This window comes from Cupressus sempervirens, chromosome 1, assembly GCF_028749045.1.
Source record: "Cupressus sempervirens isolate cs-2001-9-10 chromosome 1, ASM2874904v1, whole genome shotgun sequence".
Taxonomy (NCBI): Eukaryota; Viridiplantae; Streptophyta; class Pinopsida; order Cupressales; family Cupressaceae; genus Cupressus; species Cupressus sempervirens.
Genome location: NC_143118.1, coordinates 228,296,898 through 228,313,206, shown reverse-complemented (window position 1 = coordinate 228,313,206; position 16,309 = coordinate 228,296,898). Strand labels below are relative to the sequence as shown.

Below are 16,309 nucleotides of genomic sequence, written 5' to 3'. Positions count from 1 at the left end.
AAGTGATGCAAATAAACATCATATATAGAATTAAAAAATAAAATATTCAAGAATAATTTTATAGTAAGTTTATACAATTGTATTTAAAAAGAAATAAATAATTCAGCACTTACCTTAAAATAATAGAAAAAATTTTAAAATATTTTTCCCATTGCGCCGCGATTGGCACTAGCTTATATATACCTCTATATATTACGCCGAGAGTAATCGCTCTCGAGGCGCCTATTTTCATTTTCATAAATCCCACCTGTGATTAAAATAACCTTGGAATTAAATGAAAATAGGCACCTCGAGAACGATTGCTTTCGGCGTAATATATATAGAAGTATATATAAGCTAGTATATATAATGTTGGATGACCCACAGAAAGTGATACCATTGACTTCAGATTTGATCCAATATAATGACCCATTTTCAATAGACTTTTACATTTTAACAATTTCTACGCACTGACCTAATGGGATATAGATTGAATACAAGTCGAAACTGCGTGCAAGTTGGCTGTGAAACCCATCAGAAGACGTCGTTTGAGACTGAGTCCACTGTAATATTTCATCTAAAATAGTTCAGAGATTTATCTGCCTTGCATATTAAAGTCCGAAGATTGGCCTGAAACAAAAGATCATGCTAAAAATGATGAGCGAACCAGTAACGGACGGGGCCGAGTTCTGGAAAGCGGGAGAGGCGAAGACTGATTTTAACGACGTTTACGACTGGATATGTCGTCTCTACCGGTCAGGACACAAATGTCCTCCGCTTTCGCTGAACATTTATTTTGGCGACGCAGATTCATTTGACAACACAGGATCACTTTTCCTTGAATCCGAATTTCAAGGTATTAGTAATGTCGGTCTCTTTATCTCGTCGGATATGGGTAGGCATTCTAGTCTTGGAATCTGCTCTACTGGGATTGTTGGACAAGAAGCCCGCCAAAAGAAAACATTCCCACTATTCTCGAACTTGTTTGTACGTGTGTATTGCAATGCCTTCGACTCTAACGACATCCCACAAATGGACATCCCGCTGGGCACAATTGAACCTGCCAAATACAAGCAAGTATTTAACTCTCTCTTTTCAGTTGCTTGCTTTTCCTTTCTGTATTATTCCATATTTCAAATCTTCGAAAGGTGGGTGGATAAATTGCCATGTCGTAGAGGAGAGGAAATTCTGTCAATCACAGGAGTTCCGACTCAGACTTCTCAATTTCCAGACATTTACGACTGCGTATGCCACCTCGACCAGAAGAAATCAAAGAAGCGTGAATTCCTTCCGCTAAACGTTCATTTTGGCCCAGCAAATTCACTCTTCCTTTCATCCGAATTTATAGCTTGCGATAAAATCTCCCTCTCTCTCTCCTCGGCTGTTCATAAACTTTTTGATCTTGGGATTGTTGAAGTAGAATCACGCCAGAGTAACACGTTTCAGGTATTCTTGAACCTGTGGGCATGTGTGCATCTAAAAGTCTTCGATCCAGATCTCGTGAAGCTCCAGCAAACGAAAACCCAGCTGAGGACAATTGAATCTGCTAAGTACAAGCAAGCATTCAACTCTCTCTTTTCACTCGCTTGATATTCTTTTATGGTGCATTTCCGATCTGAAATCTCCGAAAGCGAAGCACAGAAATTGTTTTGTCATAGAGTAGAGAATATTTTGTCACTCATAGGACCTGGTGCAACTGGTTATGTGCTAAGGCGTTTTTCTGCCGAGTTCACTTGCAAGTGCTTATTACACGGCGAGATTGATAATAAAGGGGGAAATAATGATTTGAGAATATCCTAATGCAGTTCAAGTCTTCTGGGATTCTCGAAAATCAACAGCTACAGTCCAATACTGTCAATGCGCAGAATGGGTGAGGGACGGCTTGCTAATAAGCAACTCTGCAACGCCTTGAATTACCAGCAGCTGCAATGTGTCATTCAATTTCGCTATGTGGTTAACATCTTCAGAGACTTTATTGAAGTTAGGGTGGAAAATGATAATGTTGAGTGCAATGTAATTCGACTGGATCCGACACCGGAACAAAAGTCAATTCCAACAAGCCTTGAAGATGAGCGGCACTTTCCAGCAAAGATTGGCATAACTATAGGACCTCTAGTTGAATCCCATGTCCACTCTGTTTCATTGGGCAAATCATCACAGAATCCCATCACAGATATTGGGAGGGGAAACCGTGGAGGCCACTTTTGAACCGCCAAATCACCCTGGTTTGAAGCTTTCCAAAGCCGTCACATCCGAAACAAGCATAAACAGTTGGGTGTTTGAGCAATCCTCTGTCAACAGGCCACATGTAGATCGAGAATGGACTCTCTATGATAGCGCTATGGGAAAGGCGGTGTCTAATTATAAGCCTCAAAAGTTTTTAGTCTTCAAGTCCAAGACTTGGTCTGGCGATAGGTATTCAAAACCCTGCAAAGCTTTCACAGCACAAGGAGGGGTGTTGTTTGGAGGAAACGAGTACGAACACCCAATAACATGGAGGCTCCACAGAGATTTAGAAGGTCAAACCGTGAACTGGGTTATGAAAGGTGAGGTCTGCTTGGCCTACTGGTAGATCTTATCCAAGATGAGGCCTAATGACATGAAATTAATGCATACAATTATATTTCATCTATAAGTTTCTTAATCTAGTCAAAATGTGTGAACAAAAAATAATCTAGTCAAAATGTCTGAACAATTGATGAAGTGGGACACTATATATATCATTAATTTTTCCTCCTAGTCTTGTGTGTGTGTGTGAAATTATATGATGGTGTGTCAAAGAAAAAATATATCAATAAGAAAATTTTCTGAGGCTATTTTCATACAAGGTTTTTTATTTAGGATGGATAGTATAGAATTAATTTCAGCTAACAACAGAGATAATACCTACATGGTAGGCCATGAGTTTAATTGAAATTTTAGTGTGGATCTTGGTTTCTAGATTGATAAATTTGACTCTTCAAATCAAGTCCATTATGCAGCTTGCCATTGCTAGCTTTGTTTAAATTGGTGTCATTTTTCATCCAATAAGTTGCAGCACATTGTTTGATCATGACTCATTAATGTTTAGTAACTCAACTTGTTATCTAATTTTTTTCTTGGTTTGGAGGTTTTTTTGTGGCAATGAGACCTACCATAGTAGAAGTTGCATATGATTGAGCTTTTGAACAACTTTGATGAGGTCATGACTAATCAAAGGTTCCAAAAAAAGGCTAGCATGATTAATATTTATGATTAATTCAACTTATATCTATAGATTTTTTTTTAATATTTAGTTAAAATTTAAGTTAAACACTAGTAAAACTAGAATCTATCAATGAGAAAAGAGAAAACAGGGGAAAAAGTTAAATTTTAAAATAAGATTTAACAAATTTTAGAATCTTAGATTTTCTACATTGTAATAATTAATAAATTTAATCTACTAAAAGTAGGAACTATAATAATAATAAACCATTAAAAAAATTAAATTTAATAATAATAACCATTCATCTTTTCTATAAATACCATGAACTATCATTTTATACTCCCATTATACCAGTAGTTACAATAAAAACAAACACACCATTTTGTTTCAGTGAGAAACAATCCTTAAGAGCCATTTCATGGTTATTCCCCTTCCATAACAATCAGCCTCATCAAATGACATTAACTAGGAAATGTAAATAATTATAAATATGCTATACTAAATGTCATCTCTATAGCCAATTGATGAAAGGAAAGTATTCAATCTCTACAATTCAAATTAAACATTTAATCCCCACGGTTCCAATTGACTAACAATATTAGAATGTCTAATTAAATATAGTAAAAATTAGTTTCCATGATAAAGTTACATATGCCACATGTTACAGTTCAAACCATGGATACTTGTATGAACTCAAGAGGACCATATTTGTTATAGTATGTTGGAGTCTAAATAGATCAAATATCAAAAAAAAAATTATTGTTCAAAGAGTGACATGATTAGTAAAAAAGAAAATATAGACTATCGGTTCCAATCAAATTTTCCATCATTTTAGAATAGCAACAACCTTCCTTTTTCTAGGATGAACCAATGCATGCTCGAAAAACATTTCACAGCTAATCCATCTCATCTCAATCTACTACAACATGGAATCCTTCACTCATGACCAAATAGTTTACAATTATAAGAGTGGAAAGAATCCAACATGCAAGGACATGCACTCTTTACAATAGAGCTTCCTAGGAAAATTTACATCACTGAATAAGAAACTAACACGTACTCAACCTCTAGCGGTGGTCATACCCTTGTCAATGAGAAATGACAACTTATTCAAACTAACATATAGAAAGTCTTATTTTGGTCATTAATGAAAAATAAAGGAGTAAAATATAAACACAATAATGCTGCCAACTTGGTAGCAATGAGACACTCCTGCAAGTCCCAAAAATTGCTTCAGAGGAGATGGCTTAAAGAAAGATTAAAAAGAAATGATATTATGTACACATGGCTTTTGTTTTAATACCAAGTTATCATGGTAAGCCATTACTAGTACTTACAACTACATAGATACAATTTGGGGTTTTTAAACACTCAGCATGCCAATAGAATATTTGGATGAAAACCATACAAAAGGACAATACAATGCATATTGCATTGTAGTAGATCTATTGAGTGGGACTAAAATAACACCAAAAAACACTAAAGTATATAGGGGTTAGTTTTATTTTTCTGTATTAACAAAACATTCATGCCCTTCCATGATAAAGGTACAATTTTTTCAAAGGGAAAACAAAGCTCTCAATGTGACTAAAAAAAATATTTTTTTTCAGTAATACAAAAGTTCAAATTTAATTTATTTTAAAAATAATGAATCCGACCAAAATTAACACCTTTGCACATGGGGACATATAAAGAAGCATTGATCGATTCATTACATGCCTATTATAGATATGTTCAATTTTCTAATAAAATCCATCTTTAAAAAAATAAAATGTTTCAAAGCCCTATAGCCAAATTTGACAGGAAATGCTTTTTTTCTATGCGTTTAAAATCATAAAATCATTCAACTAGAATTTAATGCCAAAAGATAGAAGTAGAAGAATATAAAAATCCTTACTTAAAAGCCACCTACTTGAGATACTGAAGATGTAACACTGACATATTTTTTAATTTGTCAAAAGATTTTCAATTTTAAGGCATGACAATTTTAAGAATGTGTAGCATTAGGGAAGGTAATATTGATATAACTAAGGCTATCTTTGCAACACCCATACATCCAGGGCCAAGTGAAGAATCACAAGTAGATTTTTATCATTATTCTAGTTTAAAAAGAGAACAAGCAACAAAAAAAAGAAAAAAAATATTCCATTATCTAATGGCACTTACCTAATAAGGACACTGTAATGTCCCCATTTCTAAGATCAATTTTAATAATAGAGTTAATATAAGGAATAAATAAATAAATACATATAGTATAATATAATTGCAGTTGATGAAGTTAAATAAATAATAATATCACATTTATAAGGTTAAATTTAATAAATAACATTAATAGAATAATAAAAGTATTATATAGCATAACTTAATATTATTAAATATATTATTTTTATCAAATTGGTATGGTATAATATTATATCAATAAAATAGTATAATGTATCTAATTTTATTGATAAAGTAACATAGATAAATTCTTTAATAAATATATTAAAGAGATTAGTAACATATAATATAATATTTTGAAATCAATTATCAATTATTAATATAATAATAAGATGAACATAATAAAAATAAAATATTATATTCTATTATAATACTTATAATATTAGAATAGATATGATCCTATATAATAAATATTACAAACCATTTAAAAGATCATGTTAGTAAAGAATTTATATAATAAAATAACCATGCTCGATCGGTTGCATCCATTCAAAGATATTTATATAGAAGCGGACTACTCAGACAGAGGGGACATAATAGTTCACGGGGGTGGGAAAGAAAGAGGAAGTAACTACCATGGATGGAGGAGAAAGAGAAAAATTCACGCAGAGGAATGAATAGCGGGGGAGGAAATCCAAGCGGGAAACAATTGCTTTCAGAATATTGGAGAAAGAACAGAGCAGAACGTAGAGTGGGGAGGAATAAGAATGCACAGGAGAAGAGTAGAACAAATAATCAAATCAGGGAAGCAGGAAGCAAAAAATCAGAGAAGGATATAAAAGGCTATAAGCAAAAATGATCACATTCGAAGGTGATAGTACCAATATCGCTGAAGGCTAATAAAATCAGTGAATATAACCAAACAAAGGCATTGAAGACATGATTTTAGCTGAGATAATTGTACTTGGTGATGTTAACCCCATCAACTACATCAGTCATGAATAGAAACTAAGACAAATAAAAAAAAATATCGTTCAGAGGCATCAATAGGTGGTCATACGCAGACTGATATATTAGTCAGGTATTCCACTGGAATAGTTGGCAGATTACTAGTGACGTGAACACAAACAGACAGGATCGAACTCATATATTCATTCTACTAAGCACCCAGATGCTGACTACGAGTTATATCAAAGGCCATGGATGATGTTAAAGGTAAAATCAATACAAACTTAGAACGTTGAGGTAAGCACCAATAAAAGGTGGGCAGTGACAGAAGTAATAAAATTCAGGTTTGATCGAACACAATATATAGAAGGAAGAAAATACCAAAGGAGCACACTGGCATCTATTTCAATAATCATGCTCACTAAAGTTCAGGTGATCAAGATCAGCATTAACATTATCATAGGATTTGATCTCTCATTCCCCAAATGGGTGTAGAGTTCAGCATGAAGGGAGCAGGGCATAGTCTTGTAGATGACAAGAAAGATTGGAGCAAACATCAGGAGAAATAGAGAGCTACACGTGGAAGAATATCCACTATAGCAATAGTAAAACTCAAAGCCATTCATCGCAGGAAGTCTCGTACTCAGAGGAATAGACAGTAGAGACATATGGTTCATCTAATATGAACCATTGGAAGACTTTATGATAGAAGAGTATTCAAACATTAGAAGTTGATTTCAGAGGGTGCAGCCTCTAGCATGATACATAATAAACCAGAAAGAGAAAGACCATTCAGTTCCTAAGAATACCGACTATCGGATTTTTACCAAGCCTCAGGATATTATATTTGCTTGATAAGAAACTCATGTTGTGATCAATACTCATCCAAAACTTGGACAGAAGTTCGATCCTTATCATACCAATAATTACTCGACCTCTTATCAGAATCGAATGGAAATATCAGTAGATAATTAAGAGCCCGTTTGGTTGATGGAATAGGAATAGAAAAATTGGAATACTATTTTTATTTTCTATTTGGTTGATGGAATAGGAATACAAAAATTTGGAATACGATTTTTGTATTCTCATTTTGCCTCTAAAATGAGCTTATACTCATTCCCAAAAAATAGGTGTTATTGGAATAGCCATTCCTATTACCAATATTACATGCCTGTTCTCCATTCCTATGCCTGTGGCCAAACGGGCCCTAAGAGTTTAAACCGGATAACATATATTAAGAATAAAGAATTCTTATATAATAGATACTAATGGGATTCTTATTGCTTAATATATAAGATAGAGTAGTAAGAGAAATTGTATACAATCTCCATTGCACAGTGTAATTGTAAAGACTAGATAGCTACTCATATAAGGAAATAAAGTATTGGTCACAATATCTGAAGCTATACCAAGGAGGGGCATTGCAGACACCAACATGATGGATGGACTTTACCATGCCAAACCTAAAGACAAGGGTTTTCATAGGATGATCCAAAATATTTTAGAAAATCAACGCAATAACTCAGTCAAGCTTGTTCTAGCTCTCGTCTAGAAGGTTGTATCTATTCATCCTCCTTAGCAATGCTTGACTATGGAATATTCAGCCAAAGCTCTTTCCATGCAAGGTAAAAGCATCTTAGTGGCATTACAGATACGACTAAGCAAAAAATGAATAAACCACAACTCTTCTTATTTATTATGCCGAGAGGCATTCTATACAGTGGCAACACAAATTCCCAACACGGGAATATGCCAAGATTCTTTGTCAGTAAAAAAGAATTGGGAGCGGTTACAAACTTCCAAATTAAATGTTAAAAAAGAATTCTTGAAATAATAGCTGGCCGAAATAATAGGAAGCCAAATGGAGGGTGAAATAATAGGCCCGAAAAAGTAGGGCCCGAAAAAGTAGGACCCGAAAAAATAGGCCCCAAAAAAATAGGGGTGAAATAATTTCAATATGATTTTTTTTTTGTTAAATATAATTTTGCATGCACATTCATGCTTATTTTTTGCAGGGAGTGGGGGAATTTGAAACAAATTCATGGATGTGAAGAGACGTCTATTGGGGGATATGAGGAGTCTCTCAGAAGTTATAAAACCAAGGCTCCTCATTTCATTTTCAGTTTATGTTTTTGTAGGAAGGAAGAGGTGGAGGTTATTGGAGGATTAGATTGGAGTTTTTGAATAGGAGTAAATTGAAGTTTTGGCGTAACATTTTTGCAGGTGAGATTTCTATTTTTTATTTACATTTTCATTTAGATTTAGATGTAGATGTAAATTGAAATTCAAAATTAGTTATAATATTCTACTATGGTTTAGATTTCAATTTTAATTAGTTTCATTTAGATTTAAAATTTTGTTCATAACTATTTAGGCTTGCATTTAATAGTTTAGTCTTTCATGTTTGATTTAGATTTAGATTTGTATTCAAAATCTATTTAATATATATATTTTATAATACTTTTCAATGTTAATGGTGCTTGATGGGAGTGTTTTAGGGGTGTCTTCTTTTCTATTTCTAAAATATTTTGGTCCAATATGTACTTTCCTAACCAGATCTGTCCATTTTCTTTTGATTCATGCATGGAGCTTCCTGACACTGTTAGCGCGTTGCTGGGACTGAATGGGAATGGATTAAAGATAAATGACTGACTCTGGATCTAGATATGCATTTGGAATTGGCTCTGTTGTTGTTACAATTTATAGGTTCGTTCCTGCTACCTATTCTTTCCGTGGTTTAATCGGATTAAGTGCAGATTGAGAGGTTTTGGCTCATTCCCACAAGTTTGTAATTTTGTCACAATGTCTAGTGTGTGGTATTCTGATGGGATTCTTCATTGGAAAATGGTGTGAATAATTCTATCAATGTTGAACGACTTGTCCAAATTGATAATTGCTCTAGATATAGAATGCGGCCACGGTGATTTTCTTAGCAATACAATTGAAAAAAAGGGAAATCTAGTATTAACACAATGTTATAGGAAATGTTTGAGCAAAAATGCTTATAAATACATTCAAATTTTTTTTGTAACTCATACTATCAATCACACTTTTCTTGTGCTCCTTTAGTCTAAGAAAGATAATAGATTGGAGTAACAAATTGCTCCGGTAATGACAGTTGCAGGTGCAATTATTTTAGCAATTTTGGGCATTCTAACTGTTCTTGTGATGGGTACTTATGTTTTAGTTCTTAGATTATGTGATTTGGTTGTATTTAGATTCTTTTTAATAATGTTTGAAACTACTATTAAATATAATAATAAATATTAATTTAATGTTAAATATAACATGCTACAACACTTATCAAAAATATCAAAAACGCAATTGCTACAACAAAACGACAACGGAGAAAAAACTTCAGTTTTTGTATTAATTTGTCTGCTTAAAATATATTACAATTGCCATATTTTATATTGAGAAATGCCTCATATGGACTTTCGCATGCTTATTTAACTACAGTACAATCAAGACTAACTTTGTACTTAATCTAATTTTATCGAATGAGACTGGCCTAAGATTCCTATGTAACTGTTGTTATAACAAACATAGATAGTTGTAGAACTTGTGATTAATAATTTATAATTGCTTGATTCTTCGTATTTCATGTGTAAATTCATGATTCTAAAAACTCAAAGTTCAAACTGCATGTTACATTCTCTTCCTTATTTGGTGAATTGGAGCATGACTATTAGATTAAACGGTGCATGGAAGAGACAAAAAACTGAAAGAAATTACTCTTTTCTTATTATTATTGTTGCTGCTATTTTTAATTTTTTTATAATTATTGTTAATCTTGATGTTGTTTTTAATTTTATTATTAGAAATATTGATTATTAATATCTCTGAGTTCATCCAGAGAATAGTACTAAATCTAGAAAAACTTAGTAATAACAGTTTGAGATAACTGCAAAAAGTTTTTATTTTCACAAATACTCTCTTTCTTTTGAAAATCTGCTATTATTTTGGTAATGAATTGTAAAGTAGCAAGGAAAAACTTTCTGTAAATCTTTTTTGGTTACTATTTTGCTTGCAGTTTTCATTTTATATGAAAGTTTATTATTTTTTCAAATCTTAAAAATAAATTTTTTAATATATGTAATTTTATTTTATTATTAAAATAATAAGATTTTGGAGGTTGTAAAATATTGAAGTTTAGAAATTATTTTAGATTTTACAAATGAATTTTAACAAAATATTTATATTAAAGAAAGAAAAGATAATAAAATTATTACTTAAATCAAATATAAAAATTATAAAATTTTACATAAATTTATTAATTGTATAAAAAACTATTAAAGATAATTAAGTTCTATTAAATGTACTTGATTTTATATTATAGAAATACAAAAAAAAATTATAAATTGGGACAAACTTTAGAAATGAAGTCAAATTTAAAGATAGACAAATACCATGAGGTGACGTGTGTGTGTGTGTGTGTGTGTGTGTGTGTGTGTGTGTGTGTGTGTGTGTGTGTGTGTGTGTGTGTGTGTGTGTGTGTATGTGTTTGTGTGTGTGAGAGAGAGAGAGAGAGAGAGAGAGAGAGAGAGAGAGAGAGAGAGAGAATTAACATGAGGTGATGTGATACAGAGAAAGAGTGAGATAAATAACATCATGCAATGTGTGTGTGTGTGTGTGTGTGTGTGTGAGAGAGAGAGAGAGAGAGAGAGAGAGAGATCATAGAGGGGGTAGAAGGAAATGGGGAGAGGGGGGGGATGAGCCATGGAGAGAAAAAGCATATGAAGGGTACAAAATAGATGGAGATGGAGATGGTGGAGAGAGAGAGAGGCCATGAGTGAGTAACTGTGAGAGAGAGAGAGAGAGAGAGAGAGAGAGAGAGAGAGAGAGAGAGAGAGAGAGAGAGACATGAGGTAGACATACATAGAGCATTTTAGAGATATATAAACATGAAGATGGGGTGTGTGTGTGTGTGTGTGTGTGTGTGAGAGAGAGAGAGAGAGAGAGAGAGAGAGAGAGAGAATATTAACATTAGGCCATGAGTGAGAGAGAGAGAGAGAGAGAGAGAGAGAGAGAGAGAGAGAGAGGATAATCTTAGAGGCGGTAGAAGGAAAAGGGGAGAGTGGGAGAGATGAGCCACGGAGAGAAAAAGCATAAGAAGGGTCCAAAATAGATGGAGATGCAGATGGTGGAGAGAGAGAGGCCATGAGTGAGTGAGAGAGAGAGAGAGAGAGAGAGAGAGAGAGAGAGAGAGAGAGAGAGAGAGAGGGTGAGAGACATGAGGTAGACATACATAGAGCATTTTAGAGATATATAAACATGAATATGGTGTGTGTGTGTGTGTGGGTGTGTGTGTGTGTGTGTGTGTGTGTGTGTGAGAGAGAGAGAGAGAGAGAGAGAGAGAGAGAGAGAGAGAGAGAGAGAGAGAGAGAGAGAGAGAGAGATGATTAGAGGGGGCAGGAGATGTAGATATATAGAAGGGGAGTAGGGAGAGATGAGCTAAATAAGAAAAAGAATATATAAGGCCCAAAAGAGACGTAGACAATGATGGGGAGAGGAAGAGTATGATGGATAGTGATAGACAATGACAATAATTATGGAGGGAGAGATGTATATATGTAGAGAAAGAGATGGACAAAGAGAACAATGTAGGGGGGGTGGGGAGGGTATACATTATTGGGAGGGGGGGGGGGGGAGGGAATTATAGAATGGGACATGTGAGAGAGAGTGTGATTACAATTAACCCTAACCCTAACCCTAAATCTAAACTATAATTATAATTTAGAGTAATAATATTTATTAATTATTATTTTATTAGCTATAATATGATTAGTAACCCAAAAATTATCTTAATATCAATAATAACACAAACCCTAACTCTAACTCTAACTCTAACTAGATAATTCTAATTTTAACACTAACCCTAATCCTAACCCTAACCCTAACTCTAACTCTAACTCTATCTCTAACTTTAATTCTCCCCCTAACCCTAACCTTAACCCTTTATAATCCTAAATCTAATGCTAATTCTAACCCTAACCCTAATTCTAATCCTAATCCTAGCCCTAACTCTTACCCTAACCCTAAATCTAATCAGCTAATTTTAACCTTAACCCTAATCTAACACTAATCACAACTCTATCTCTAACTTTAACTCTAACTCTAACTTGAACCCTAACTCTAACTCTTATATGAACACTAACACTAACACTACCTCTAATTTTAACTCTAACTCTAATTGTAACACTAACCCTAATGCTAATCCAAACCATAACCCTAACACTAACCCTAACCCTAACCCTAATGCTAACCCTAACCATAACCCTAACATTGACCATAACCCTATCTCTAACTCTAATTCTAATCCTAACCTTAATTCTAACCCTAAATATAACCCTAACTCTAACTCTAACTCTAACTGCAACCCTTAGTCGAACTCTAATTCTAACTCTATCTCTAACCCTAACCCTAACTCTTATTCTAACCGTAACACTAACCTTGACTATATTTGTAACCCTAATTCTAACCCTCACCCTAATTCTTACCCTTATCCTAACCCTAACTCTATCTCTATTTCCTAACTATATTTCTAACCCTAATTCCAACGTTAGCTCTAATCCCAACTCTAAATCTAATTTTAAACCTAACCCTAACCCTAACTCTAACTCTAACCCTGACTGTAACTCTAACCCTAACAAGAACCCTAATTCTAATTCAAACCCTATCCCTTACCCTAATTTTCATCCTAATGCTAACCCTAACTTTAACTCTAACCCTAACGCTAACCTTAACACTAACCTTAAACTTAATTCTAACCTTAACCCTAAACTTAACTCTAACACTAACCCTAACCCTAACTTTAACACTAACCTTAACCATAAACATTAATTTTTCCCTAACTCTAACCCTAAATCTAACTCTACCATAATTGGACTCTAACCATAACCCTAACCCTAACTTTAATCTTGGCTTAAAAATTTTCCCTAACCATAACTCTAGAACCTTAACCCTTACTCAAGCCCTAACCCTAACCCTAACCCTAACCCTGGACCTACTATAACCCTAACCCTAACCATAACCATAAGTCTAACCCTAACCTTAACCATGAGCATAACTCTAACCCTAAACTTAACAATAAACATAACTCTATGCCTAACTCTAACCCTAAATCTAACTCTACCATAACTAGAATCTAACCCTAACCCTAACTTTAATCCTAACTAAAACCCTAACCCTAATCCTAAACCTAACCTTAACCCTGACTCAAACCCTAACCCTATCCCTACAATAACCCTAACTCGAGCCCTATAATAACCCTGACCTAACCCTAACCTTAACCATGAGCATAACTCTAACCCTAAATCTAACACTACCATAATTGGACTCTAACCCTAACCCTAAACCTTACTTTAATCTTGGCTCAAACCCTAACCTTCACTCTAACCTTAACCTTGACTAAAACCCTAACCCTAGCCTTACTATAACACTAACCCTAATCATAACCATAACTCTAACCCTAACCTTAACTATGACCATAACTCTAACCCTAACCTTAACCATAAACATAACTCTAATCCAAACCTTAACCATAACCATAACTCTAACCCTAACCTTAATCATAAACATAACTCTAACCCAAACCTTAACCATAACTCTAACAATAACCATAACCAGAACTCTAACCCTAACCTTAACCATAACTCAAACCCTAACCCTAACTCTAGCCCTAACCTTAATGCTAACCCTAACCCTTATTCTATCCCTAAGGTTAACATTAATTGTAATGGTAACTTTGTCTCTAACCATATATCTATGTTTGACTATAACATTTTACATTACAATATGCCAAAAAGAAAATTACTTTTTTTAAACCATAATCCTAACCCTAACTCTAACCCTAAATATAACCCTAACTGTAAATCTAACTCTACCATAATTAGACTCTAATCCTAACCCTAATCCTTAGTTTAACCTTCACTAAAACTGTAACCTAACCCTAACTCTAACCTTAACGCTGACTCAAAACTCTAACTCTAACCTTACCCCTTACTTTAATCTAGATGAAAACCATAACCCTAACCCTATCCTTAACCCCAACTCAAACCCTTACCCTAACCTTAACCTTGATGTAACTCTGTATACAACCCTAACTCTAAATATAAACCTAACCTTAACCATCACCCTAAAACTAACCCTTTCTCTACCCATTTCTCTAACTCTAACTGTAAGTCTAATTTTAACCCTAACCCTCAGCCTAATTATAACCCTAATTTAAACTTTAACTCTAGCCCTTATTCGAGCTCCAATTCTAACTCTACCTCTAACTCAAACCCTGACTCTAATTCTAATCCTAACCCTAACTATATGTTTAACCTAAACCCTTATTCTTACCCTCGCCCTTTCCTTAACCCTAACCCTAACTCTAATTCTAACCCTAACTATATTTGTAACCCAAATTCTAACCCTAATCCTAACATTAACTCTAACTCTAATTCTAAACCTAACCTTAACTATAACCCTAGCAAGATTCATAATCCTAAAAATAACCCTAGCCCTAACCCTAATGCTAATACTGACTCTAATTGTAACTCTATTCCTAACCGTAACTCTAACCCTATCCATAAATCAAACCCTAACAATAGCCCCAACCATAACACTAACCCTAACCCTAACTATAACTCTACTCTTCAATATAACATTTTACGTAACAATATGCTTAAAATAAAACTAAATTAAAGTGATGCAAATAAACACCATATATAGAATTAAAAAATAAAATATTCAAGAATAATTTTATAGTAAGTTTATACAATTGTATTTAAAAAGAAATAAATAATTCAGCACTTACCTTAAAAAAATAGAAAAAATTTAAAAATAGTTTTCCTATTGCGCCGCGATTGCCACTAGCTTATATATACCTCTATATATTACGCCGAGAGTAATCGTTCTCGAGGCGCCTATTTTCATTTTCATAAATCCCACCTGTGATTAAAATAACCTTGGAATTAAATTAAAATAGGCACCTCGAGAACGATTTCTTTCGGCGTAAAATATATAGAGGTATATATAAGCTAGTATATATAATGTTGGATGACCCACAGGAAGTGATACCATTGACTTCAGATTTGATCCAATATAATGACCCATTTTCAATAGACTTTTACTTTTTAACAATTTCTACGCACTGACTTAATGGGATATAGATTGAATACTATTCGAAACCGCGTGCAAGTTGGCTGCGAAACCCATCAGAAGACGTCGTTTGAGACTGAGTCCACCATAATATTTCATCTCAAATAGTTCAGAGATTTATCGGCCTTGCATATTAAAGTCCGAAGATTGGCCTGAAACAAAAGATCATGCTAAAAATGATGAGCGAACCAGTAATGGACGGGGCCGAGTTCTGGAAAGCGGGAGAGTCGAAGACTGATTTTAACGATGTTTACGACTGGATATGCCGTCTCTACCGGTCAAGACATAAATGTCCTCCGCTTTCGCTGAACATTTATTTTGGCAACGCAGATTCATTTGACAACACAGGATCACTTTTCCTTGAATTTGAATTTCAAGGTATTAGTAACGTCGGTCTCTTTATCTCGTCGGATATGGGTAGGCATTCTAGTCTTGGAATCTGCTCTACTGGGATTGTTGGACAAGAAGCCCGCCAAAAGAACACGTTCCCGCTATTCTCCAACTTGTTTGTACGTGTGTATTGCAATGCCTTTGACTGTAACGACATCCCACAAATGTACATCCCGCTGGGCACAATTGGACCTGCCAAATACCAGTAAGTATTTAACTCTCTCTTTTCAGTTGCTTGCTTTTCCTTTCTGTATTATTCCATATTTCAAATCTTCGAAAGGTGGGTGGATAAATTGCCATGTCGTAGAGCAGAGGAAATTCTTTCAATCACAGGAGTTCCGACTCAGACTTCTCAATTTCCAGACATTTACGACTGCGTATGCCACCTCGACCAGAAGAAATCAAAGAAGCGTGAATTACTTCCGCTAAACGTTCGTTTTGGCCCAGCAAATTCACTCTTCCTTTCATCCAAATTTATAGCTTGCGATAAAATCTCCCTCT

At 34.2% G+C, this 16,309-nt stretch overlaps 1 protein-coding gene across 1 annotated transcript; it reads left to right on the top strand.

Annotated features, from left to right (window-relative positions):
• Positions 1-1,578: 1,578 nt before the first annotated feature.
• On the top strand, positions 1,579-15,492 carry LOC149576995 (uncharacterized). Its single transcript, XM_089795615.1, has 4 exons — positions 1,579-1,718; positions 1,818-2,054; positions 2,140-2,530; positions 15,430-15,492. Exons 1-4 carry the CDS (start codon positions 1,579-1,581, stop codon positions 15,490-15,492), a joined length of 831 nt encoding a protein of 276 aa, XP_089651741.1.
• The last annotated feature ends 817 nt before the right edge of the window (positions 15,493-16,309 follow it).

Coding starts and splice junctions, on each gene's coding strand:
- LOC149576995 (XM_089795615.1), top strand. CDS start 1,579: ATGGTGCATTTCCGATCTGAAATCTCCGAAAGCGAAGCACAGAAATTG. Junction 1,719..1,817: donor TCTGCCGAGTTCACTTGCAA/GTGCTTATTACA, acceptor GAAAATCAACAG/CTACAGTCCAATACTGTCAA. Junction 2,531..15,429: donor ACTGGGTTATGAAAGGTGAG/GTCTGCTTGGCC, acceptor AATGGGATATAG/ATTGAATACTATTCGAAACC.